Here is a 27,415-nt window from a genome sequence, read left to right as displayed (position 1 = left end):
GAGAAATGTTATGTACATGTTTAATTTAGGCAGGTTGCCATGACTGCACATTGACTTGTTGTTGTTGTTTTTAGATATTCTCTCAGGCACAAGGCATATTGTGTGCGTAACATATATTGCGCAATAAACGCATGGGTCGTAATGAGGCATTATGAATCCACACTGCATCAGGTGCATGAATAACATAGGAGGGGGGGGTGGAAATAAAGCTTTTCCACCAACTCGCTCATGGTTGCTTTATTTAGCCTCAGTTTGTTGGCTCCAGATGCACGGAATGAAAGCCATCTGCGATCCATTTTACCGCGCTGCGTAAAATAATAAAAACGTTCCGAGCAGCTTGGACGGCGGGCTCATCATCATCCTCATCGATCTGCCTGCGTCTTCACTTGTAATCTGTTCCTACATCCGTCTTCAGCAAAGTGGCAGCCAAATGCTGCAAGTCAGCTTCCAATGACGCATTCATCATCAAGATGTCATGTGTCAATCAAATTATGGTTATCGTACTGTTTGTCTGAAATATTATTTTCTTATATAGGGGTGTGAAAAAGTGTTTGCCCTGTTCCTGATGTCTTGTTTATTTTTTTCCATCATCAATCAAATGTAAATTTTAGTCAAAGACAACTTAAGTAAACATAAAATGCTGTTTTTAAATTCATTTTTTTATTATTGTTTTATTTTTTTATTGTTAATGGAGAAAATCATCCAAACCAACCTGGTCTTGTGTGAAAAAGTGATTGCCCCCGAAATCTAATAACTGATTTGGCCATCCTCAGCAGCAACAACCAAAATCAAGCTTTTTCTATAAATGCCAATGAGTCTTTCAATATCTAGGGAGATATTTTGGCCCAATCTTCCTTGCAGAATTGCTTTAATTCGGCAACACTGGGAGGTTTGCAAGCATGAATGGCGTTTTAAAGGTTATGCCACACCATTTAAATCCGATTCAAGGCTGGAGTTTGACTAAGCCACTGCGAAACATTCTTTTTTTTCCCGTTTTTTCTGTTTTTTTTAGTTTATTTAAGCCGTTCGGATGGTGTGAGGCAGAATCCAAATGTGCTTCAGACTGAGGTCACAATCTGATAGCCAGAAATTCTCCCCGAGGATTTTCTTGGTCAAGAGCGGAATTCCTGCTTCCGTCACTCACAACACGTCATTCAGGTTTTGAAGTCGCATGCATCTCCAGAACATAACACCGGCACCACATTTGACTCGTCGGATAATATTTTGTTTCTTGATTGAACAGGTCAGGAGAAGGGGAAAATACCTTTTCATGACATTGTGTATAGATATTTGCTTATGATAGAAAAAAAATCCATTTTACTTCAGTAGGAGTGTGCGATGTCCACTAGATGGGAGTATGGACAACTGACAGTTTTTGTAATGAAAATGTGTCCACTCTTTTCTCTTTCAGGGCAAAAGTATTTCGAGGAAAGAAGATTTTTGGGGAGTATGACATCAAAGTGGAGCAGGTACTATAATGTCACTGAAGGAATAATAACAATACTTATAATAATAATACTAATAATACTACTACTACTACTACTACTACTAATAATAATAATAATAATAATAATAATCATTATCATATTGACTAAAAAAACATCAACATGAAAATAAGAAAAACATTGTTTTGGGGGAGTGGAGCAGGTATTGATTAGGGTTATTAAAAAAAATTACAATATTTTATTAGAATTATAAACTGATATTAATAAATACATAACTGTAAATATATAGTAATATGATCAAAATAATTTCATGCCATATATAATCATATCTTGAATATGTATGATTGTATATATGATTATGTTAGCTAAATTATTACATTTTGACACCTGAAAATATTGAAAATTGTTTGTTGCCGAAGAAAATTAAATAATTATATTTAAATAAACATTCATTGCACATTTTTATCCCACAAATGCAAAAAAAAAAAAAATGTAAATTATGAGAGCAGTCAGAAAGGGTTTAATCAATCAGTGAGCTAACTATCTTAGACCGAAAATTGGTGTTGTTCTGCTTCTCTACGCAATATTTCTTGATGAATTATATCTAAATTGCAGAGTATAATGTCCTCTTACCGCAATGGTTGTTAATAATTCAAAGACATTGTGTCTACTGTCTGCTTCCAGGCCGAGTTCTCGGACATCAACCTCATCGCACATTCAAATGGAACTTGCACTGTGGACATGCAGGTCATCAGAGGCGGTGCTAAAGCGGCAAGGTGAATACCGCGCACGCATCAAATCATGGTGAAATCAAATTTGCACACGTTAGATACTTTCGTCCCTCGGAATTTTGCTGCTGGTGAAGCATGTCTTAAGGGCCCGCTTCTTTAACCATCACAGGAAATGAGGGCATCGGTACTGTAATTATGTTTTGCGGCTGCTTGGTATGCACACGCACGGTCTGTTTAAGAAGAATAATGTGAGAGAAACGTCGAGGTTGGGGGTTATTGGAGCATAGAGGAACATTAGCACATCAATGTCCGTCAAATGAACGGATTTGAGCGTTTAACTGTAAACTATCTATCTAGCTAGCTGACTGGCTAGCTAGCTAGCTAGCTTGCTATCTATCTATCTATCTATCTATCTATCTATAATAATTATTTTTTGACAATCGCATGGCGGCTAGCTAGCAGCTAGCGTGAGGAGCTAACGAAGCAGGCTACATCTTAGCTCACTTGCTCAGCATTACAAACCGTTCCCATCAAATGTCCAACAGCAGTCACACTAGATCCAAATCAAAGTCCTTTGTTTGCAAACGGTTGCTCAATACTAGCTCCAGCTCTAGTCGGTAGCTAAAAAATTAGCAACGAGCGTGAGATTCCATTCATGACAGCCAACGTCATCATTTATCTTGTGAGTGTATTTTTTATGGGGAATTTTAGAGGCCATTTTAGAGGTCGCCAAAGTCCTTAACCATGATCAGAAGGAAACTAGAATGACCTGGTGCATGTTGGTCACATCTGATTAAAACGTAGGTCTGCCCTTTCCTCCTCGTGAGTAATGATGAGATTAGGTTGTCCCGTTAATTGCAGTGTCCTCACCAACGGAGCACTTGAGGTTCCTCAGAGTGTCTGATTAGTATTCTTGCTACACAAACATGTGGTGGTGCTCACACTGAGTGAGACGTTTCCTCTGCTCGTCTTGCTTTTTTTGCCTCACTATTCTTTTTTAAGCACAATTTTTTTTTTTGTTTAATATTACTTCATTTTGTGCGACACATGTTGAGATAAATGAAGAAAGAACAAGAGAGCTGTGCTGCCGCCGAGCTGAGCTGTGCTTTTACGATTGACTTCATTTGATTCTCCATGCCGACTGCAGAACACCATGTAGGATCCTGATAGGACAAAATGAGCCTCACAGACGAGAAACGTTTCTTTAGTATAGACATTTTATTTCCTTAATACACCATTAGGGAAAAATTGGTGGTTTCTACACCTGCCTCACTTTTTTTGCGGCTCTGTGTGCAGGCTAGATATGCATGAATCTGCCAAAGATCTCTGCCGATGATTTGCCAGGCCGATTGCGCTATGCCTAGATGGTCATTCTAAATAAACGGGTGGTGTTGACAACCAAACATTTGGAGATTTTATTCATCGTGTGTTCGCAAAGCATGGCACCAAAGTTTGAAGAATTGCCATGAAACAAAAAAACTCTTAATTAGTTGATTCCTTCACTTGTTTATTTCCTCCTCTGTTGCCCTATCAGGTCCTTCAGGCCAGACTTTGTCTTGGTGCGCCAACACGCCTTCAGCATGGCCCAGAACGAAGACTTTCGGAACCTAATCATCGGTCTGCAGTATGCTGGCATCCCCTCCGTCAACTCGCTGGACTCCATCTACAACCTCTGCGACAAACCCTGGGCTGTATGTCATTTTAATAGCCTTCATTTTGCAGAAAAAAAAAAAAATCAACACAGAAATTGTTGTTTAATGGCGAAGATAAGAGGAAACATACAAGAATGTGATTTTTTTTTTTTGGTGATATTAGAGTAGTGTAATGAAAATACAAACAATAAAATAAATAAATAAATAAATTCCACTATGCTTTGAAGCAATGGCGACAGAATGAACTAGCAACTCGTTGTAGTTTGCAGCCTAAATTGGCTCCTGCTGTAATTTAAACCGGAATTAAACGAGCGGAATGGTTATGTGGAACCTTTTTAAGATGCTGTAAAGTTGCTGAAAACAACAAGGCAGTTGTGATGTGTAATCTTTCTAGCATGCTATGCTTACTCTTGAAAATATTTTCAGACACTGAAGTCCGCTGGTGTGGCCACTTTAGAGCGCCTCGTTGTGCACATGTCACAAAGTGAAAGACTTTTTTAAAAATCATTATTATTGATTTTTTTTTTTTTTAAGTCTGACTTGACAGCCCGTGTGTGCGTTTGGCAAAGCCATTGTCACGCCAGATCAAGCACCTCATTGTTGCAACAAAGCCTCACTGTATTATATTCCATCCCCTGGAGGCTTTATGCATATTTATTTGCACGACTCCAACATTATTTATTTACACAAGAAAGATTTTAGACCAAGTTGCACTCTGACTGTCCTTTTAATGCAAGGAATTCTGCTACGATTAATCGGGAAAAGACTGAAAAATGTCCCATCCCACAACGGCGCAAACGCCCATTGCTACCTATGCAATGTCAAGAAAAGTACCAACAATGCGCCCAGTTAGACTTTGTAGCTTGTAGTCAACACTCAAATTTGTAAACTAGTACTGAAATAACCTGTCTAAAATCTCGATCTAAATGCTTATCGTTCTTCATCGTGTTTTTTTCATAAATTTTCTGTGAGATTAATGCGTGTCATCCTTTATTCTTGTCTTTATCTTCAGTTTTCCCAGTTGATCAACAATCAAAAGAGGCTGGGTGCTGACAAATTCCCCGTGATTGATCAAACGTTCTACCCCAACTATAAGGACATGGTGAGCATTTTTGTCTTTTTTTTTTTTTCATGATTTTGCATCCTTTTATTATCACACATGAAATGTTGTTGACGAGGTTTCTGAAAGGGAGATAAGACACCATTCATCACAATTCCTGCGTTTGTACTTTCAGCACAAACATTTTAACTTCAAAAACATTTCCGAACCTTTTGGAGAAATCAAAGAAGACAAGATTCCATTTAAACATTTTATATACAATCTTTTTTTTTTTGGTACATTGAAATACAAAAAAAAAACAACACACCACTATTTAGACAAAAGAAACATAAATACAAATCCGCAACAATTTCTTCAGTATAAAACATGTATTGTTTCATGACACTTCACTAACACCATGCAGTTTATAATTATTGTGTTAATTATTAATGCATACCAAACAAATCATGCAACAATAATATACATTTTTAAAATAAGCTTAATGTCTTGTAATACTTGATTGGCGGCTGAGGCGTGCGTTATTGAGCTAGAATGCATTTTTGGATTAAACCAATAACGAGATTAGGGAGTTTACCGTACGTGCAGAAATTGTTATCTTTTGCAGTGTCAGTCTTTAAATAGCAAACATCGTGAAATTGAAACGCTGAAGATGTCGAATAAGTTGTGTTTACCTGAATATGTATGCTATAAAAGTAAATGCTATTAGACTCATAACATTTTAATGCTCAATGAAGTACTTTGAATATTTACAATGACTGGTTGTCACACATAATTCCAATTATCAGTTGAACAGCCGACGTTTTTATGAGTAATAACTATGTTGCCAAACTGAATGTGTTAACTGTCAGCCTCATGCAAATGATGATAGGAGGACTCAGTCTGAGGTAAATTATTTGCATGTGATTACCAGCGGCTGTTCCATCAGCGACTCAATCGTAATTTGAAAAAAAAGAAAAAAAAGAAATAAAAAGCTCTGGGAGTGCAGTTTAACACACAAGAAGTGTTTAAAATGCTCTTCAGAATTTTTCAGGGATTTTGTGCAATTATGCCAGTGGACGGCAAATTTTCACTCGGCACTTCAGCAGCTGATTTCTGGACCATCTGAAGCGACTTTAGAGACAGTCTGCCAAAGCAAGTGAAAATAATACAGCCTAAAGGTCCTAAAAATATATCATGTAAACTTTCTGCAAGAGGAAATTTCAATTTTGCAATGTTGGCAGTTTTGAATATTTTACATAAAATAAAAGAATCCTGGTCTTTTGAGACTTGTTGTAGCTGCCTAAACATACAGTAGAGAATTTCAAAAACCGAGAAGTCACACAAACATTCATTAGTTTTTATGGAATAGGAAATACAAATTTGCAATGTTCAGTAGCTGCTCAGTGGCTGTTTTAGCAAAGAGTGTGTCATAATTTTCAGAAAACGACTAAGGGACAGCAAGCTCTGACCAGTTTTTAGGTGAAGCATTTTCCATTCTATTCTTTAATGGGATCCCCTCTCTTTGTTGTATTCAGCACTTGAACAGCAGCACTCATAACCAGCTGCTCCGTCTGAATATAGAAAGTTAATACAAAATGAATAAAAGCAAGCGGATTTATGAGACAATTCTGCAATCTTCAATGGCAGGACAGCAGTTTTTTTCTAGTAACATTTGCAAAATTGTTACTTTAATAGCTCTGCGAGCATAGCGCTTTAGTAGGTTCATCAGGTATCACCTGCTTTCACCATTCCGAGCTATTAGCATTTTTAGTTTCTACTCTAAATGGGTGTCAAGCTGGTACAGAACGGATGGGATCTCGTCTTGTTCTAATTAACGCAGCATTCCTAACCAGCTGGTCTTTAGAGACTGACAACAGAGAGTTCATTTAATCCATCACAAAAGCAAGAACATCTCTGAGGCAATTTTGACCACAGGATTGGGATCTCTTCTTGTTTAAATCAATACTCAAGCAACGGTGTTCTTACCAGCTGCTTTTTAGAGACGTTGGCTGACTCTGGAAGGTTAATATAAAGCATTACAGAAGCAAGCCGATAATTTGCAGAAAATTACTTTTAAGGGTTCTGGGAGTGTCGCGCTTTGGTAGCTTCATAAGATATCACCAGTTTAGAGCTACTAGAGGAGAAGACGCTTTTTTTTTTTTTACATTATTCTAAATTGCTGTAGTTCAGGTAATATAGGAGGAATGTAATATTTTTTGTAATTAGCATTTGAGCAGCACCATTCTTAACCAGATGGTTTTAGAGATGTTTTTTTTTTTTGCTGCAACAGCCTGAGAGTAGAGAGTGAAAATAATTCAGACTAGAGAACACAAAAGCATCCATCTATTTTTCTGCGTCAGAAAATTTCGATATTGCGTTATGAAGCAAGTGAAACAGTGCCCTTCTCTGAGTTAATGTACACATCCAGCAACGGTAACGCCAAGCTTTTCTAGTGCCACTGCACATTTTTAAAACAGCTTTGTAAAAAATATTCAATAAAACATTAATTAGCATTGCCGCAGCATCCATCTGGTAGCGGGAGCTCTTTCAGAAATGATATCAGCCCAATTGACATGAACCCTGTTGCTATGTTACGCAGAAGCATCCATATTTGAGCTACAAAAGCCAAAGCAGGACATCCCTCTGACTGGAGGCGTCACAAGAGTCAGACGGAGATGGAGACTTGAGCTGATCAAGGGTCAGTCATGTCCAGGAAGTCTTTCTCGGGGGCGTGGCCACCCCTGTACCAGCCGCAGGTTGTGTCAGAGCGCCGAATGCATGCGTACTGCCGCGCCTGCTCGCCATTAAGGCTATTATCCAGCAGCCAGTCCGTCCACAAGCATTCGTGTTCTCCCGTGGATGCACACGGCACCGTGTAGCACACGTTGATCTGCCGAGAAAATTGAATTTTTTAACTACATGTCGTGAATATGCGGTGCAAAAATGTGCTGGACATTAGTGGTAGCTCTCTAAATCCGATTTGGCAAACTGAATCTTTTGTTGGCTTTGGTTGCTCTGAGTCGCGCTCTGTCCCACAGTTGTATGGTGTTCCGCAGGGTTCAACTGTGGGGCCCCTGCTTTTTTCATTGATCTTCAGAAAGCATGGTATTTCTTTCCACTGTTATCTTTGTCCTGTCTGGGGAAATTAAGGCCTGGATAGCATTGAATTTCTTGAATTTCAATCAAAAGAAAACTGAAGTTGTGGTGTTTGGCTAACCTGAATGGAACCTTTGACTGTGGGCAAATAAAATGCTGAAAAATTCCTTAATTTACTATGGTGCTGATGGGATTATATACAAGTCTTAAGAAAATGACTTTTTAGTCATAGTTTGTTTCCTGAGTCAAAGACAGATTTGAATATTCATGCAGCAAGAATGAAAAATCCTGACTCACGCGGCATTCGCAGCCCATCTGGTATCTGTAGTTGAGATTCTTTCTTTGTGAAAGTGATAAATTGTCCCAGGACTCCACCAGGTCACACTGGCCAATGGAAAGCCGCCCATCGCTCCACATACTTCCTGTTAATATCATAGCGAAACACAGTCATTTGTATTTTCTGACACTGGTGCGATTATTTTACATTAAGTAACAATAACACTGGTCAACAGCAAGTTTTGAAAAAAGATGCCTTCATGTGTCACTATATATATATATTGACTCTAATTTCAATAATGGATTTACTTTTTTTCTAGAACACTGGGTTTATGAGATAATTACATTTTTTTTCAAATTTGACCAATAAATGTTTGCACAATACAGATGTCACCATACATTGTAATTCTTAGCTATGACGTTTCAGAAAATAAAATCCACCTATTGCTGACCAGCTGACCACCAGTCAAGCAATGTTCCTACCTGAGAGCAGATACCCCGCTTTGTTGTTGGAATCTAATTTAACTCCACACAGCGAGGAGAAGACCGGAGTGTACACATACTGGATATCCTTGGCCTTGTCGAACCCTTTGAACATCTGCTCATTTGGAAAAAAAACAGGAAAGGTTCAGGTTGTTTGTGCAGGATTACCATGCAGTACACATATTGGACTTGGTTGGCTACCTGACAATAGAATTTCTGTAATCCAGCCACAAGCATGAACTTTTCTGATGCAGTTTTGATTAGGTAGTTCAGTGGTTGTTTTAAATCAATGATTCCTAAAACCAGTTTGAATTGGCAACAGGAACTTTGTTGGTCATGTGAGTAGACACACCAAAAATGTCAAAAGGAACCATGCTCAATAAGACACAGAAAGTCTGCCATTTTGGTCGTAAGTGGCCATTCTTGGCATTTCCAAAGGTCCTTCCAAAGTCCATTTGAAATTTTGCCCAATTGCTCGTAAATTGGAAGCACTTCTACTTGAGACATGGGCGACACTAAATTTGGCAAAATATAACTTGGTGGAGCATGGTGGCAGAGATCTGTAACTCACCATAAAGCACAACCTAGCCCCAAGCGCTTGTGTGTGCCATATAGCCAACATTTTGTGCAATGGGCATACTGTCGTGTAGTGTATCGTCATTGTTACACTCAATTGTCTTTTATACCCAGACAGGATTTCTAGTCTATTTTGACAGGCTATGTCACAATGAATTTACAAATCAGATTTGCTCGCTGTCGTTTTATACACACCTATAAAGCCTGCCTCGCCACTTAAGCATGGACTAGTCTGCGGCACATCTCACCTTGATCATCTTTATTTCATACTGGATCATCTTCATGTAGGGGGAGGAGCTGTTGCTAGGCGACACAATCTTCTCCCCGGCTATCTTCGCCCTGATGACTGTCAGGAAAAAGGGTGACTGGACTTAGAATAGGGTGTAAAAATGTGTTATTTACAGAGAAACACAATACATCCACCCACCCTACCCACTATTCATCTCGCAAACTAAGCAACGCTTTCCTTTGTTCTTGCTTCATCCTTGTCACAAAACAACACCTCTAATTGGCGTGCTGGTAATAGGAAGAACATGTACTGTGAAATTGTTTCATCCAAAAGCAATGAGATGGACCAGCGAAGAAGCTCTGATTGCTCAAGAAAAAAAAAATACATATATATATATATATATATATATATAAAACCCTCAGCCGAGCAGATGGTCTATCAAAATTTGATGTACATCTATAAAACTGCACTATAAATCTTTTACTGGTAATGAAACTAACTGTAATAGAAATGAAAGTGAAGTAGTAAAGTGGAAAAAAATCTCCAACTGCCTCAGCTGTTAGATAAATACTGTCATTTTGGGTGACTGTTTGCTGACATGAAGTCATATTTCTGCATTTTTAATACATATTGACCATGCGTAAATTAATTGATCTTTAGTTTGTTCATGAGATTACATAATTTCGATGCTATGTTGCGCAGCAGTGAAGGTAGTTCATCACTGCTGCCAAGAGGGTTTGCCAAATGTATTGAAACAGGACTGAAACAACAAAAAAAATGGCAAATTGGATTCATGCAAAATCAGGCATATCTGAACGGTAGGACAAATAATAACATGCGGCTTAATTTATCTTCAACCATAGTATGATGTCACTGAAAACTGATGACCGCTTTGCTCTCTTATCCATCCTTCCAATAGAACCTTAAAAATAGTCTTTGGCAAATTAGCTGGCCTACTTAAATGTCCTCCTGTGAGCGCAATAATGGCTTGATGCCACCTGTTAATGGTAACTAATACACCTTGGCTTCGCATTGCTGTCTGTACACATCAAATGGTTGGCAGTCTGAGCCTTGGCTGCAGCCAAATGTGGAGAAGATATAAAGATTCTTCAAGCAATTAGCCCCTCCACCCACAAAAAAAAAAAAAAAAAACAGAAGCGTAAAGTGCTTTCCCATCAACATAAATGAGCGTATTCACTTTGTGGAGGCCTCCCATATAACTTAAAAAGAATTGGATCCCCTTCTGGGAAGATTTTCTTAATGGGCCTTTAACCTACGGACAGGATATATTTCTGAATAAGCAAATGTTAAAAGAAATCTAATAAAAAATATTTGTTGAATTCTAAAATCAATGAGATGATAATTGAGCGTACATCTGGACAGCAACCAGCAGAGGGCAGCATTAATTCAGTTTGCTGCCTAAATGGGCTGCCCGATAGCAAGTAAAGGCAGAAGCAAAACAAAAGGACACCAAACGAGCATCTTGTTTTCAGGTCAGAGTAGTTTGCCGCATAGTAGTAAAGTTCTTTTGTGGGATCCTTGTATACAAAGTTTGAGAATTAGCATCACATTTGCTGCCTAAATGGGCTGCCTCAGAGGTTCAACAGAAAGTAAACAGGCCGAAGTTTAGTGCGAGACTATTCTCAACCAATTTTGAATCAGTAAAATGTTTTACGTGTGCAACAACATAATATTGCAAACTTAAAACCATGAGAACTGATGTAGTAAAAAACGTCCCTCGGCCCAGATGAATCGGCACCCTTGTCATCCTCACAAAGCTGCACTGTCAGTGGTCTTTCACACTGATATTGTTAGTATGCAGACCATTGGGCCCGGCCTATAGACATGGAAATGAAGTGGAAGGAAGGGGAGAGCGATGGAGTAAGCTGCCTTGGCCTCCATCCAGCACACACACACCAACACACTCATGGACATAGCTTGGGAATCTTTCAAGGTTTGTACAGATGGGATATTAGTCAGATGTTCGGCTTTATTCAAAAGTCGAGTTGACTCTCACGACACTGTCAGGTCATGCGAAGGCCGCGCCACCAGTCGACATTTACAAAACAACCGGGACGGTGGAACCGCAAAGTTAATCCCGAAATCGTTTTGCGTGCTTTGACAAATGACTTGGCAATTTGACAAAACATTTAAATGACCTCAAGTCCTTAAGAAAGTTGAGTATAATCTGTCGCATTGTTTAAGGAGAACATTGGGATTCAGAGCAGCAGGTTAATTGCTGGGCGTTCATTCCAACGTGAAGGAAGTAAGATGTTATTTGTCAAAATTATAATTGGAGAATTTGGGGATATACGCAATGTGTCGCTTCAAATGTCCCTGCAGTCGGTAAGAACAAACTATTTTTTTTTTTTATTTAGCTTCTAATACATTCACTTTTTTTAAAAAGAAAAATAACATTTAATTGTAGTGCATTTATTCAGTATGGGAAGAAAAATCCCACATTATAAAATAATTCCTTTGCATCAAATGATGAGTGTCGTTATTAGCAAGCCATGCTTGTCAACAAAGCCGCACTAAATCTTCTCCTCTAATGTCTGAATGGGAGAAAACAGAAAGAGTGCTCTTCAAACTCTCCGCACAATCTCTCTAAAACATCCAGCGATCTGGGTCCTCTCCTCTTTAGCCTCCTCAAGAGGTTTTCAATGGGGTTGAGGTCTGGGGACTGAGAAGGCCATGGGAGGAGTTTGATTCAATGTCTGTTGACCCATTTACACCAATTTCATGATGAGAGTTAGCTTCTGCAATAAAAATCAAATTTATTTTAAGGCTTTTAATACATCAAGGGTCCCAAAAATTATGCTGGGCACTGGTTTTATTTTTTTTTCCCTAAATGGGCTCAAGTTGGGACCATTTGATCTTGTGAAGTTCATTTTTAGTGGTATACATAGTTTAAACGAGGGACAAAAATCCAAATGATAGGTATCGTCAATTGGTTTATCAAATTTTGTCAATCATCTGGAATGAAATCAACCAACAGATCCCAAAAGTTCAGAGAAATCTGTTCAATTATATAACTTAATTTCAATTAACTGTAAATGTGCTGCTAATATTAAAAAATGCTGCCAGTATATTTACAACTGAATACATTAGCTGCACGTTTATTTAAGTGTACAAAAATACCCAATGTGGAATTAATTACAGGATAATTACACTTTGCCCAAAACCTTCTGTGGGATTTATGATTACTTAATCCTCTTATTAGACTCTTAATGGTCATTCATAAATTCATACTTGTTGTAGCTGTCCAACACCTACAGCATCTTTGATGGTTCACAAAAATAAGTCGCGTCACATCCGATCCAAATTAGTGTTTATTTATCGTTAAACACGGCGGCAACAAACAGGAAGCGTTTGTTTCTGCCGTCTTCTCATCCCGTCGCAGTGCACTGCTTCATGATATGAAGATTTCATGTGATCCAGCGCTGCTTCGGTTCCACCAAAATGCTTTGACTTCCATGGATTATAATCGAAGCATTTCACCCATCCTTTAAAAATAAATAAATAAATCCTCTGTCTTTCTCCCTCTCTTCTGTGTTCTCATAACCCAGATCCAGTTTGAGCCTGCGCGCAGGTTTTTAAAAGCAGCTCTCAGCCTCAATTTTGCAACACATTTCGACCCTTTGACAGATACGCACGCTTTCTGGTGAAGCCATGTACGCGGCGGTGTTGGTTTTGGCTTGTGCTGAGACAATAAAAAAAAAAAAAAGTAAGAAAGGGGATTATGAAAGCCAGGCAACTGCACAAGCAGAAGTAGGGCAAACTATCTGGCACTTTTATTGGATTTCAGACAACTATTTGGTCACGTGCTATGATTCCTAGGAATACAGTTCACAAAAACCGTTGTAACATTTTATAATATTCGATCGTGACACTCACATGAACCAACCTTTAAGTGAACTAGTTGAAAATGTATTAAGAAAAAGAAAATGTGCGGTTTTTATTGAGGCTTCCTGTTGTTTTTGCTCTTTACTTACATTGTTTTTCCAGTCAATTTAACCTAATCATGAATAAAATTCAATAAAACATTGCAAATTAAATGAGGAAAAATAACCAATTATTTAAATGCACTTGAATGGAACATTTGTCAAGGGTATTTTGGTTTTATGCTTTATTCTGAGTAAGTAAGTAAGAAAGCAAGTAAGTTGTTGCAGCAACACCAATAAGAGTTTAGAGATTTAGAGATTAGTCACCCTCTCAGTCGCCTTCCTGATGTGTGTTTTGCTCCCCCGTAATTGGGCTCCGAAGACAACTCATCAGTAAACAGTTTGAAATCTGAGGAGCGTTTTTACACTTTTCTGCCTGAGCACTAGAAAATGCTCTCCAACTCACCCGTCTCGGCGCTGCAGAAGAGCTGCTGCGGGTGTGCTGGGTGGCAACTGCATGCGTCCACAACCGTGCCTGCTCCCAGCAAGAGGAGCACCCCGAGCCCCAGACGCACACTCCTCTCGTGGGACACGGCCATGATGAGACTCCCGCTGGCTCCCACGGCTTAAACAAACCCTGTGCAATCCCGTCAAGTTCCCTTGAAGGAAATTCGGACTTGAAAAGAAGAGTGGAAGTTAAAAGATGCGCTCCAGTGGGCCTCGACCCCAAGTGTCAGCAGCTGTGGAGAGAAATGTTTGCAGAAGAAGCTGCCACCCCCACACTCCCCCTTCTTTCTCTCTCTCTCTCTCCCTCTCTCTCTCGCGCGCTCTCTCGAAACGACGACACACGGACAAACTTACAATAGTTGGATCGCCTGGCACTCTGGTCCTGAATGCTGAGAGGGTCGCGCACAGGGAGCCTCTTATGCACTCCACAAGTTAGGCACAGCCTCCTCACACCCAGCAGAACAAAAACAATTCCCCCCCCCCTCTCGTTTTGATGTCCTACCGTCTTAATTCTTCACTGCGGGCGTCCATGGGCGTGTTAATTGTCGCAGAAAACCGACTGATCTGTTGCTACTAAAACTGCCGTACCCTAAGCATGTGCAATGAAAAGAATAATAATTAAATAAATAGATGGAGAGAGAAACAAGAAGGGGGGGGGACTAGTTTGTAATCCAAATCATACCACATCACGTGTCAAACATGATGGAGGCAATGTATTAGACAGAATGGTGCAAGTTCTTATTATAATCACCTGATCTGAACCCAATAGAGATTTTTTTTCCTTTTTTGTTTCCTCAAGACAAATGTGATTTTAGTAAAACCACAAACAAGCATTTTAAAGGTCAAAACATTGACCAAGTTACTCACTTGATCTCAACCCAATAGAGAATGCATTTCTCTTAAATGAGCCACAAGTGAAGGCAGCAAGACGGACATACAAGCAGCAACTGAAGACAAAACATCTCCATTGTGGAAACACCCAATGTGGTGTATGGGCTCTATCCTGCTACACTCATGTGACTTTTTTTTTTTAAATAATTTTGAGCTTCTTGAAATGAAGGCACGCCGTATCTTTTTAAACGCCCACATTTGAGTCACATGTTGCCATGCTGTTCTTATTGCTCATCCTCTGTCGCTTCTCAGATCACAACGCCGAGTTTCCCTGTCGTGGTGAAGATCGGACACGCCCACTCTGGAATGGGAAAGGCGAGTGATCGTTTAAGACGGAATACATTTTTGTTGTGACATATGCCGACTTAGTCTCGTCGCACGCTGATGATGTCACCATCTTTTCAGCATACTGATAGACATCCCGTGTTTCTTAGGTCAAAGTGGACAATGTGAGTGACTTCCAGGATATCGCCAGCGTGGTTGCCATCACGCAGACCTACTGCACGACGGAGCCGTTCATAGACGCCAAGTACGACATCAGGGTGCAGAAGATCGGCGCTGACTATAAGGCATACATGTAAGTTGAGATGGATTAATAAGTCTAGAATTCTGCCTTAGTGGATCAGAAGTACAGTAACTCTGCTGATGGGTTTCTTAGCATTTTTCAAATTTTAGTCCATCAGTTCGCTATTCATGCATTCACCTATTTATTTATTTTTCTGTTGAACCCATTCGCTGAAAATCTCACCTTTTCGCAGTGAAATGCCGAGGAATGACGCAATGCGTGAATAAACACCTCACCCCAATTATACGGCTCATTTGTTTTAAAAAAATCTGCATAATTACTGTAATTTCATGTCCAATGACATCTTATTGCAAAAATTGTCACAAGAGACCACAACACACATGCGCTTTCATCTGAGATGTGGCACCAGTAGAGCTGAAGTAAATAATAATAATAATAAGTAATAAGTATACAAAGTTTTTAAAACATATATAATGTTATTGTAAGAATGAATTTGTACAAATATAGGCCGGATTTTTTTATAGGTTGCATACATAATTGGAGCTGACATTCACTAGAAATGTGACCATGTACCACTGTCCCCCTCCTTTTGCAGGCGAACATCCATCTCTGGTAATTGGAAGAGCAACACGGGCTCGGCCATGTTGGAGCAAGTGGCCATGACTGACAAGTGAGCGCAGCGTTAGCGATGTTGCTGTGTTATGTCGCACTGAGTCACACGATCTTCTCATGCCGGCTTCTACCGCAGGTACAAACTGTGGGTCGATACCTGCGCCGAGATTTTTGGCGGCCTGGATATCTGCGCCGTCAAGGCCATATGCGGAAAGGATGGCAATGACTACATCACTGAGGTGAGGGAAACATTTAGTTGTGCCGTGAATAAGTCACTTGAGTGTATTTAGATGTTCTGGCCGGATGAAAATGTGTGTGTGCAGCATCAGAGGGACAAATATGGTCTTGGAGGCTTAATTTTAGCACGCCTGGCCTCATTTACACCACCGGGACCAATAGATTTACTGCCTGGGAATAAACTGATTGAATTTAACCTCAATACACAGTCTGAATTTAATATTAAACATTTGAGAGAGCTAACTATTTTTTTTTCAGAATTTAAAACACCTCCCATGTGTCTTGATAACTTTTCTGTGACAGGCTTTTGTTAAAATATCCAAAGAATCAAGAATTATAGCATACTTTACACAATTGTGTTGCTGAAATCAGCCCATTTATTTTCTCACAAAATACAAAATATCAAGAGTGGATGAATAAAAAAAGCTAGATTCTCATAAAACCTTTCACATTGTCATGAAAAAAAAAGGCAGAACCAGACTAAAAGCGAGGTAAGGTGAAGGCGCCGCAGGCGACAATTGCAGGCGCTGACAGTACTGAGCTAAAAGTCATTAACAGGTAAACCAGCAGCAGCATTGGGGAAATCAGCAGGAAGATAACAGGAATTTTGTGGAGAAATGAGGCGTGAAAATTGTGGGAAAAATTCTATTAAAATAGAAGACCAGTAGAAACAGAACCTGAGCTCACAAGGACACACCATAGCATTGCATACGTATTTTGCGAGTCACCTCCTCATCTCCAGCCATGACCTCGTTGCTGCGGTGACATTTGAAAGCAATACATTCATCCGACATTAGTGTGCGTGGAGAGGAGGAGGAGGAGGAGGAGGGTTGACCTTCTGTTATTTCCTCTTCCATCTCTGTATTTGTTTTTATATCCATACGCCAGCTTCTTGAAGTGAGGACACTTATGGCATTTTTTTTTCTTGGAATAAGAGCGATTTATTTTTACAATGAATTATTGATATTAATTGTTTAACCAGAAAGAGTAAATATCCATCCCATCATTTTTTTAAATAACTCGCATGCCTTTGAGGATTGTGGGGAGCTGAATCCATCCCAGGTGACTTCAGTTGAAAAAGTGTCAAGACGTAAATAAAGAGAGAAAGAACCGATTGAGTGTCAGCCAATTGAAAGTATTCTGACTGATCTTTCAAGGCGAACTAAATATTGCGTTTAAAGATTATGTCGACACAAACTACCAAATGAAAGATTAAACTTTCTTCTTTCATTACACAAGTTTGTTTCTACCGTAGTTCATTTGTTTAGTCATCGGCGGTAGAATATAGGTTGGTTTTACCCAACTCACCTAATATGGACAAATGCTTTTGATAGCATATGTTTTTAAATTTATTTATTTATCTTTATTTTATTTATGTAAGAATTTCATATTTGACATTTGAGATACATTTTAAACTAGCTGCACACTATTTAGTAGTTGTAGAATTTCGTAGTGTGTGTGTGTGTGTGTGTGCATTGTGCCATACGTGTGCATGTTTTTGTGTTAATGTACATAACGCCATCCCTTCCGCTTCTAAATTAAATTAATTTCATCATGTTTTCTCTTTTATTATACTCTTTGTTGTAGTTTTCACAGAACATGATCAAAACTTTGATTAATCACAAACTGTTTCTAATCGTCGAATTTCCAGATATCATCCATGTTCACACGCAACCACATTGTTTTGATACACATTGATTTTTTTTTTTTAATGATTTCTTCTTAATACAGCAACATTTTATTTTTATTTGAACTTACAAAACCGTAAAGACTTAACTGAAAGCCGCAACAGTTGAACGTGAGGCGAGGCACTGTCCATCCTTGATCCCATCGCATTGCATTTGACAAATCAATACATACGTTGACGTGATTGGCTATTGATTCCATTACATGTTCTCAGGTGGTGGGCTCATCAATGCAGCTGGTCGGCGATCACCAGGCGGAGGATCGGCAGCTCATATCCGAGGTGGTGCTAGCTAAGATGACCCAGGCCCTTGCTGCCAAGACACCCGCTGCTTCCCGCTCGCCCGCTCGCTCCCCGCAAGGCCAGAAGACGACCGCCGCAGCAGCATCCCCACAGGTAGAGGACGTGACCTTGCAGACCATCAAGTACAAGACTTCATATTTTCTTCCATACTCATTGGCGCTTACCCTCCCTCCCCATTTCTCTCTGCCAGAGTGGCGGCGTTAAAGACGGCGCGGCAGATGCAAGCCGAAGCACAGGCCAGCGTCCTCAACCTCAAGGTAATGTGAACACTACTCTCCGTAAATGAATTATCAATATTGAGTTTTGCGCATTTATGCTCCACGTTAGGTCATTGTTGTGTTCATAGTTTGTAAAGAGAAAATTGGGGAGCAAAATGTGATATTTCTTTTTAATGCTGTCGTGTGTTTAAAAAAAATCCTTGAAAAGGTTGTGGGACTTTATAATGTACCAACAGTGTTGAAATTACCCCCCCCTCCAAAAAAAAAAAAGGTGTTGATTTTTCCAGATATTAAAACTCGTTCACTTCCATTGACGGGTATATACGTCAAAAAGTCTATTGATTTTACCTATGCTGGCAGTGAATGAGTTAAGAGTTAGTTTAAGCCAGGATTGAATATCAGCCTCATTCATATTCAGATAACCTAGACTGCTAATAAATATCTACCCATCCATCTGTTATACAATGCAATACAACATTATTTGTATAACACATTCCAAGAAAAAGCGGTGTTGAAGATGACGCATGACACAAATAAATATTATTAAAATAAAACTGAGTATAAACTGCTCCACACAGTCCTGAGTTTCTATCTCAGTAGACCTCATATTTATTATTTTGTATCGGAGCACAGTGTTCACTTTTGCGATAATTGCTTTTTGCTCATCTTCATACATCATCTGACTGCAAATATAGTTCCTAAAAACAGAATTTAATTTCCAGAGACAAAAACATCCACAAAAAAAATCTAATCAAACGTCTTTTTTTTTTATGTTGGCGATGACTTATCTTCAGAATTAAAAGTAAAAACTGGAACCCGTAATATTTTGATCTGATCTTTTGCTGCCCTCTTGTGGTGTTCACTGGTGAAACGCTTTGTTTATTGATATCGTTTAATTTATTTATTTATTTATTTTTTTTAAGAAAGCAGTCAATATCACACAAAAATAAAGTGGTAAGTTCATGGGAACAAACAAAACTCCACACCTCATCTATTTATTCCTCTGTCTACTGCTAGGTACATCAGTCAAAGCGCAGAGTGTGGAGTCAACATCAGAAGCAGTAAAGAGATCTTCCGAGCCTGCATCAAAGTCCGCCCAGTCCCCGAAACCTTCTACAGGTCAAGGCCATAAACCAGCTCAGGCCCAGAAACCAAGTCCAGTCCAGAAGTCCGCCTCGGTCACAAAGCCTCCAGTGCAGAGGCCTCCCCCCATGACAAGGGCTCCTTCCGTCACCAAACCCGTTGCTGATTCTGCTTCCTCCACTGCTGCTCCAGCTAAAGCCTCTCCATCTTCCCCCGCTAAGTCAGTTGGTCCAGGCTCCCCTGCACCCTCAACTGCTGCCTCTCCTCCAGTTTCCGCCCCCACCACAGAGCAGCCCAAGCCTCAGCCTCCAGGCTCACCGGCCCAAGCCCCGGGAAAGCCGAAAGACCTGCCACCCAAACCCACCCCGCCCGCCAAGCCCATCCCTCCAGTCCGCAGGAACTCCAAGCCACAGCTGCAGCCAAAGCCCCAAACCCCACCTCCTCCCAGAGTCTCACCCAAACCTCAGTCCGGCCCGCAAAACCCGGCGCCCGCTGAGGCCTCAGACGCGGTCCAGTCGCCGGCCAAAGTCAGCCAGTCCCCGCCTAATGTGCAGTCTCCGGCCACGGCTCAGCCTCAGGCCAAGCCCGCCTCTCCGTCCCAGAACCCTGAGGCCGAAACTGTCGCTGATCCCGCTGAGCCCCAAGAGGACCAGCAAGCGTCTCAGCCAAAAACTCATCCTCTGCTCAAGTAAGAGCACACTAGTGAGCGTGCTATGTCATCCATTTTATTTGAATTTTTAATATGACACATGAGCATGGCACTCAGTAGTGTGCAGACCTACACTAAGGCCAGTCTTCTAATACGAGGCAGTGCAGTTTACACCAGTACTCTAGGAGGCAGTATTGTGCATGACAAGTTCGTGCTATACAGTCACAAACCACAACAGCTCCATCTAGTGGATCTGGTGACTCACTGCTCCACTTTTGGACCCAATACAAGAAAATTGAGTGGGTTCTTCATCAATCCTAGTGAGACACCATTTGACTTTTTTGCAAAAATCAGTTCATCGTTGTTGTTGTTTGTGTAATTTGCATAAAGTAATTAATTAACCAAACTACAAACAACAATTAACGCACTTCTTTAACTTGGTGGCAGAACAGTGGCACTCAGATGGCTTCCACCTTGGGCACATTTTTTTTTTTAAATTAGTAAAAAAGTAGTCTGCTTATTATGAAAGTTTTTTTTCCAAGAAAAAGCTAACAATCATAAATACATATCTCTTAAGGTGAGAAGTGTTGTAAACCTGGCCAGCTTACATAAATTATTATGATTTTAGTCCCGCAATTTTAACATTTTTTTCACGTAATACTGCATTTTTATTCGGGTAACATATTAACTTTATTTCTTTAGCTATACAACTTTTTTCTCTGCGCAGTAGACTTTATTCTCATAACCTTTTGATTTTTTTCCACGTAGTATTGATTTCCTTCTTTGTAATATTACGACTCTATTTTCAAAAGTTTACAATTTTTTTTTTACTTAAGATTCCAATCTTATTCTCGTGGCATTATAAACTCACACCAGTGCTTCTCAAATATTTTTGTTAATCCCCTTTAGAATGAAGAAACCATTTCGCAACTCTCTGTCGCAACTATAAACAATATAATTTGTTTAACAAATTATAATAAGTACGCCTCTGCATAATAGTGTGTCTTGATTAACATTAAAAAAAGGAACTAAAGCTCAATCTACATATGACAATAACTTTAACTCTTTTTGTTTAAACATGATTTTTTTTTAGTCTGTTACAAAAGATTTTATGTTTGCCAGAAATGAAAAAATTATTTACTAAATTGGAGCACCACTGCCACCTATTGTAGTGGATGTGCAATTACACCTTTTTATTGTAAGAAAAAAAAAAAGCATGTTCCCCAAGTCCCACCCCTGGCATCGCACCGCGCACCTCGAGTGAGGCCCATTCCACTATTTAAGAAGGACTGAATATACCCAAAACATTATTCATTTTTGCTTGTGGCATTACAACTTTAGTTCTGCGACATGAAGACTCTCTCATAACATTATAACTTTATTCCTGTAATTTTGTGACTTTCTTCTGTTTTTTTTCTTGGAACATGAGACTTTTTTTTGCATAACCTTAAGAGTTTTTCCACACAGGTGACTTTATTCTTGTCGCACTAAAAATTGAAAACCATAACATTACCATTTTTTTCTTCATAAAATTATGACTTTATTCCTTTAACTTTTTGACATTTTTCTCATAACATTATGACTTCATACTATAATTGTGAAACTTTTTTCTTCATATATTAAGACTTTATTCCCATAACATTATGACTTTTTTTCCCGCAGTATTGTGACATTGGTATTACAACTTTATTCCCAGAACGTTGACCTTTTGTCATAACAATTCCATTGTAGTCCTGACATTTTAAGACTGTTTTTTTCTTGTAGCAGGTTGACTAGATCCTTGTAGTATTACAAATACATTCCAATTTTATTCTTGTACCCATATGACTTTTTCATACAATTTTTGTTCATTGCATTTCAACTTTATCCCTGTAACTTGTCTTTTTCTTATGTATTTTTTCTTCTTTGAACTACCCCATACCACATCTCAAATTTGTTTCTACCAATTAATCTTTCCAACACACACAACTGATAAAATCCTTGTTTGGGTTTACGATGTGTTCTAGCGTAGTTCTATAAGTTTCAACAGTGAAATTGTCTCTGTTTAATGTGACAATATTTCCCAATGTCTGTCATCCTTCCTCATCCCGTCTTCCTACCTTCCATATGCTCCCTCACCTCCTCCCCAATTCTCTCTCCTCACTTCCCAGTAAGTCCCAGTCACTGACCAATGCCTTCAACGCCTTCAGCGACTCCTCCTTCTTCCGCGGCGTGTCCGGCACCGGAGGCGGCGACGGCCAAGACGAGGCCAAGGCCGAGACCATTCGCAACATTCGGAAGTCCTTCGCCAGCCTTTTCTCTGACTAGACACCGACCTCTACCAACCTCCCGCCCACTACTCCCCTCTCCCACTCCTCATTGGCCAGCGATGACTTGTTTGACATTTCAATGTGACGCAGTCTGAGACGTATGTGTGTTTTCGAATTTCTAAGTGTACTGTACTCCCTACGTCTGTCCGTCCTGCGTGTCAACTTGTCTGTGCGAGTGAACAGTGACGCACCCTGGCTCGGATGTTAAGATGCATGTCGCTGCGCCAGAATCGATGGAATGATGAGTTATGTCACTGATATTCCCTCGATGGCATAGCATATTTACAGAATATAATGTTTATTTTCCCAAAGCACATCAAAGAAACAGAACTATATGAAGTATAATATTATATACAGACAGAATGTATAAAGATATAGAGTATATATATGCCGTACACCTATATATATATATACATATATAGTTAGTCAGAGAGATTCACAACTATCAAGCCAGTAGCTTTTTATCGGTGACATAACTCGCTCATAAGTGGCTGGATTTGTAAGCGTTTTAACTCCTAGTGATATACTTGATGGCTTCCCTTGTGATTTTCGCAGTAAACCCATTTTCTGGTCCCTCTCAGTGAAACTTGTGTGTAATCGAATATGTGTTTCTGTGTAAATCCAGCCTTGGTGTCTCATCTGCCGACTGCCTATCGACGTGAGGGAATTTGCGATCTTTTTCTGTGTGTGTGCGCGCGCGTGCGTGCGTGCGTGCGTGTGCATGCGTGTGTGTCTGCATGGCTCCTCCGAGAGGCTCCGCCATGACCCCCTGGAGTGTCTGCCAGGAGCTCTATCAGTGTTGACTTTTGCCTTTCGTTGCCTCTCTCTCTCTCTCTCTCTCTCTCTCTCTCTCTCACTCTCTCTCTCTCTCTCTTTCTAGATGTTGTAGCCTTATCGTGTTTTTCGAGTCACAGCTTTTGTTTGTTAGCTGTGCAGACCTGAGTCGACTTGAAATTCATTCATCGGTTAATTACAAACGAGGGGGCAAGACCGGGGCTTCCAATTCACCTTTCGTCTTTCAAGGTCCACGATTCAAAATGCAGGCGGGCCAATCGCAGAGCCACACAGAATATATAGATAACTGTTTACTTTTTTTTTTTTTTGCATTTTTAGATTTGACAAGCATTTGTTCTGTTTCCAGAACGCCAAGTTTTGCCAGCAAGGCTAACCTGAGTCTAGCTTTTCAAAAGCGCAAATGGATCCAGAAAAAAGGCAAATAACGCAACGTGGCGAAGGTGATACGGAAACCCGTAAGCGTCCGCCCTATCTAGTAATAAATGAATGCATTTCAAAGAGGAAAAAAGACGCATTTCTGTTGCTGTGACTGGTGATTTCTTGTTTCACCTCTTGTGTAGATCTCTCTACGGTATTGTAAGTTGTTGATTATGCTCATAAGAAGACATTGAGACAGTAGTGCAATAACACCTTGACATGACTGTTGAATGGAGTCACCCTATTATCAATATGAATATGAACGTCCATGTGAGACTTGTGTATGTGTTAGACATCTTCCACACAAACATTCCTTTAAGTGAGAACCGACTCTCCAGCCTCAGCAGTGAAAATGACAAAGACAAAGAAGGGGCGGCTTTTAACACTAGCAACTTTTGGTCTTATTTAATCTAGTCTAACCTTTTCTCCAATTGGTGCAGTTCATCCGCTCAATCGCCGACCAACCAACCCGTACGGGTCAAACTTTTCTTCTTCCATTTCAAAGGCTGTGATGTTCTTTTTAACGCTGGTCTGTAGCTTTGGTGTTCACACTTTGTCACGATTGCTCTGTTTTGCGATTCACTTAGTCAAGTGTGAACAAACTTCAATGAAACCGCTCAAAAAGGTAGTCTTGGTCCCATTGCAAGTGAAAACTGGTGCAGCTCGGTTCACTTTATCTCAACTAAACTGAACAAAGGAACACACCAGAGTTAAAATGACATCATAACCATTGTAGACTTTGACCCGTACCTCATTTTACGGCAGTAAAAAAAAAAAACGAACTTGGGTTTGTTTAGAACCCATCAGACCAAAGGGTGCTATCCCATTATCTGTGGACTCGTTCTGAATTCAAATGCAGCCGGGACAGCATCATCGTCAGTTTAGTGTGCACCTGCGTGTCAATGTGTCATTTAACTGTATAACCCTTGTCATGTTGCCAACAAGTAACCTTATAGTATGTCTGAATGTTTGTACGTATGGATGGATGTACTGTATGTACAGACGGGTGACGAAAAAAAAAAATGGTTCTAAAGCGCGGAAAAAGTGAGTCTTGTGTATCCAGTATAACAATCATGGAAATAAGACATCGGAATCTAGCCGTAATAATCTGATTGATTAATGCCGACGTTATGGTTGACTGTGCGTTTCTTGAGATGATCCCATGTTGTTTTTTAGTTCTACTTGTCACCCATCTGTATGTGCCATCTCAGGAGTTGATTTATTTAGTAAGAAATGGATTTATTTATTTATTTTTGGGAGGCTCTATATTTACGGCAATCTAGTAACAAATTTTGTTTTTTGTAGTGATTGTTTATATTTGTAACCGCGAAATAGTGCTTTGCATGACCTGGTGACTGATGACGCTGTCATTTATGTACAGATGATTCATGTTAATAAAGATGTGGCTCCATCGTCCCTCGGATGAAATCACATTGGATGCTGTTGTGGGCTTGTACTTGCTCATTCGTACACTAGATGGCGATCTATGCATGTGAAAATGCCATCTGTGGTCTATTCTCATTATTTTATGCACAGTAGACCACGTGACAACCAGCCACTGTGGTAAATGGGACTTGAGATATGTGATTTAATATTTAACACAGCGCACAAGTATAATATGCAATATAGCATTTAAACTTGGCAGCTAACTATGTGATGGCGAGCACGACATGTTCTCCACTCCCTGGGCTCAAATGCACAACGCCAGTTGCAAAAATATCCAAATCAAAGTCCATCCATTCATCTATCCATCCATTTTCAATACTGCTAAACTTGATTAGGGTTGCGGCCGATACTGATTGATTGATTGATTGAACATATCAAACACTACATAAGACATGGCATTATAATCAAAGAGGAAAATCAACATAGTTCAAAATAGTTAATATGTTCAAAGTTAGTAGTAAGAAGTAAAGTTATTCCCCTTGTTTTCTATAAATTCTTAAAAATTATATGTTCATAGACAAGTGGGTTATTCAGAAACAAATAGGCATAAGCACACACACAAACATATACACACACACATATATATATATATATATATAAGGTCTTTGATCGGCCAAAATCAGCCATTCAGGAAAATCCAGAAAAAATTCCACCACACCCCTGCTCCTTTCCCAAACCAGATGTCCATGGCTAGGCGGAATTCAGCCTTGATAACACATAAGGGATGTGAATACTGAGCAGGTTTAACATTTACGATATTTGGTCTTGACCATTTTTCCGAGCTGATCGGGGCTGGAAAATTACTCTTAACACACCCCGCACCGTAAGAGAATTGTTCAGGATAATCTTTTGAAGGCATTGGAAAATCACGCCTTTGCTGATTTTGATCGGAAGGAATGCTCAAGTTTGTCCCGATTGTTGCTATGTGTGTACGCCGCCTTGAAAAGCGCGTAGGCGAGTCTTGTGCAAATGGGAAATGATGGAACCCTTTCAAATACCAACGGCTTCCGCCCACGAGAAAGAAGAACTGCTGGGATTTGTTCACAGGAATTACAGATTAGACAGCAAAATACTCTCAAGGGAACACATGTACATTCACAGTAACAATTTCCAGTCAGTGGAACTTTGTGAACAGTAATACAATGGACTAACATTAAGCACTATAATATTTTTGTTGAATACCGTTGCAGATTATTCCAGGGCCGTTGTTGCAGTAAATAGTCAAGACTTCTACAGTTACTTTTAACCATCATTGAAAAATCTACATCTAAAAGGATTTAGTTGAATCATGGTCTAATAATCTCCTTTGTCTGACCACAAAACGGTAATGGGTATTTAATGGTATCGAACAACGGCGCTCTATATTTGTTTTGACCTCAAGTTAGCTTCTAGGCAACTTTTTTTTTAATTGTTAAATATCAATTATTCACGAGAAGAAATTTGTCTTCCTTCAACTATCAATATCAGTGACATATAAGGACAGCTAGAACAATTTAAAAAGGACATGTCAAAAGGTGCTTAATAATGCAAACAATGTAGCCGACATTATGGGGTTGACTATTTCATGGCAACGCCAACTTTCTGCTGGTTGGCTCGGGAAGTAGCCAGGTTCAGCAAAGACTAACCAAACAGAAAATAACTTTTCCACATTATATGACACAAACATTTAACTGCTTATTAAGTGAACATCTGGGCACTCATTTTGTAATTTTTATGTTTGTATACCTTATCCACCTCTCTGTGTCGTCATTTCGCTAATGCCAAGTTAGCTGCTAACTGCTAGCTTCGTTTCAAAACGAGTGATGAGAAAATTATTATCACCGAAAGCGGCCGTCATTAGCGGCATTTCCCATTATCTGTTTAGGTAGCAAAATTGCGTTTGATTGTTTGCGCAACTTGAAAAGCCAAGCCGCAGCGAAGGAGCCAAACTCGTTTAATTAGATTTATAACACCGGGAAACAATGACTGCCTGTTGTGTAATTGAGTACATTTGGCGCTTCAACGGCGCCTCGGAGATGGATGCGTGGAGGAGGAGGAGGAGCGGGGGCAGAGGGTGACGAGAGGCCGGCATAGGAGTAACGGAGGCGGCCACAGCTGGGAGAAGCCGCCGTGGTGAAGATTCAGAGCTCTGCAGCGAGGCGAAGAGGAAGCGAATAAAATAACAGGTTGGTTATTTTCCCCACTTTGGTGTGTTTGGTTTTGATTATTGTTTCGGCGGTGGGGTGGAGGCGAACGACTAAGTTCATTTTTATGACCGAACCGAGCGGTACTTTTTGGGTCGCCTAACCCGCTCGCCGCTCTCTTGGCTGGGAGAGGCGTCCACGGGG

The 27,415-nt window shown here is 39.9% G+C and overlaps 2 protein-coding genes across 3 annotated transcripts in view; one reads left to right on the top strand and one right to left on the bottom strand.

Annotated features, from left to right (window-relative positions):
• syn2b (synapsin IIb) overlaps nucleotides 1–25,078 on the top strand; it is a 49,511-nt gene extending 24,433 nt beyond the window's left edge. Inside the window, exons 2-13 of one of the 2 annotated variants that reach the window (XM_088308152.1) lie at nucleotides 1,412–1,469; nucleotides 2,130–2,221; nucleotides 3,711–3,867; nucleotides 4,841–4,930; nucleotides 15,062–15,124; nucleotides 15,244–15,386; nucleotides 15,931–16,005; nucleotides 16,084–16,186; nucleotides 18,085–18,264; nucleotides 18,362–18,428; nucleotides 19,407–20,160; nucleotides 22,311–25,078. In XM_088308152.1, coding sequence (XP_088164278.1) covers nucleotides 1,412–1,469; nucleotides 2,130–2,221; nucleotides 3,711–3,867; nucleotides 4,841–4,930; nucleotides 15,062–15,124; nucleotides 15,244–15,386; nucleotides 15,931–16,005; nucleotides 16,084–16,186; nucleotides 18,085–18,264; nucleotides 18,362–18,428; nucleotides 19,407–20,160; nucleotides 22,311–22,428 — 1,900 coding nt within the window. In that variant the 3' untranslated portion in view covers nucleotides 22,429–25,078. Of the gene's footprint in view, nucleotides 1–1,411; nucleotides 1,470–2,129; nucleotides 2,222–3,710; nucleotides 3,868–4,840; nucleotides 4,931–15,061; nucleotides 15,125–15,243; nucleotides 15,387–15,930; nucleotides 16,006–16,083; nucleotides 16,187–18,084; nucleotides 18,265–18,361; nucleotides 18,429–19,406; nucleotides 20,161–22,271 lie in introns of both variants that reach the window. The other variant, XM_088308151.1, reaches the window with a different exon arrangement.
• Nucleotides 5,125–14,181, bottom strand: LOC148327301 (metalloproteinase inhibitor 4-like). The gene is made up of 5 exons (XM_088308153.1): nucleotides 13,878–14,181; nucleotides 9,547–9,644; nucleotides 8,723–8,837; nucleotides 8,261–8,385; nucleotides 5,125–7,757 (listed from the first exon to the last, which is right to left on the bottom strand). The coding sequence occupies exons 1-5, from the start codon at nucleotides 14,008–14,010 to the stop codon at nucleotides 7,560–7,562; spliced, it is 669 nt and encodes a 222-aa protein (XP_088164279.1). The 5' UTR covers nucleotides 14,011–14,181; the 3' UTR covers nucleotides 5,125–7,559.
• Nucleotides 25,079–27,415: the final 2,337 nt, after the last annotated feature.

Source organism: Idiotropiscis lumnitzeri, chromosome 11 (genome assembly GCF_059441095.1).
Source record: "Idiotropiscis lumnitzeri isolate Australia: NSW breed Sydney's pygmy pipehorse chromosome 11, RoL_Ilum_1.0, whole genome shotgun sequence".
Lineage (NCBI taxonomy): Eukaryota > Metazoa > Chordata > Actinopteri > Syngnathiformes > Syngnathidae > Idiotropiscis > Idiotropiscis lumnitzeri.
This window is presented reverse-complemented; position numbering and strand designations above follow the sequence as displayed.

What these genes read in the sequence shown, in the direction of transcription:
- LOC148327301 (XM_088308153.1), bottom strand. Translation starts at nt 14,010, where the DNA reads ATGGCCGTGTCCCACGAGAGGAGTGTGCGTCTGGGGCTCGGGGTGCTC. An exon ending in ATGAAATAAAGATGATCAAG is followed by an intron (nt 8,838 to 9,546) that starts GTGAGATGTGCC and finishes CCAAATGAGCAG; the next exon opens with ATGTTCAAAGGGTTCGACAA. An exon ending in AGCGGGGTATCTGCTCTCAG is followed by an intron (nt 8,386 to 8,722) that starts GTAGGAACATTG and finishes TGATATTAACAG; the next exon opens with GAAGTATGTGGAGCGATGGG.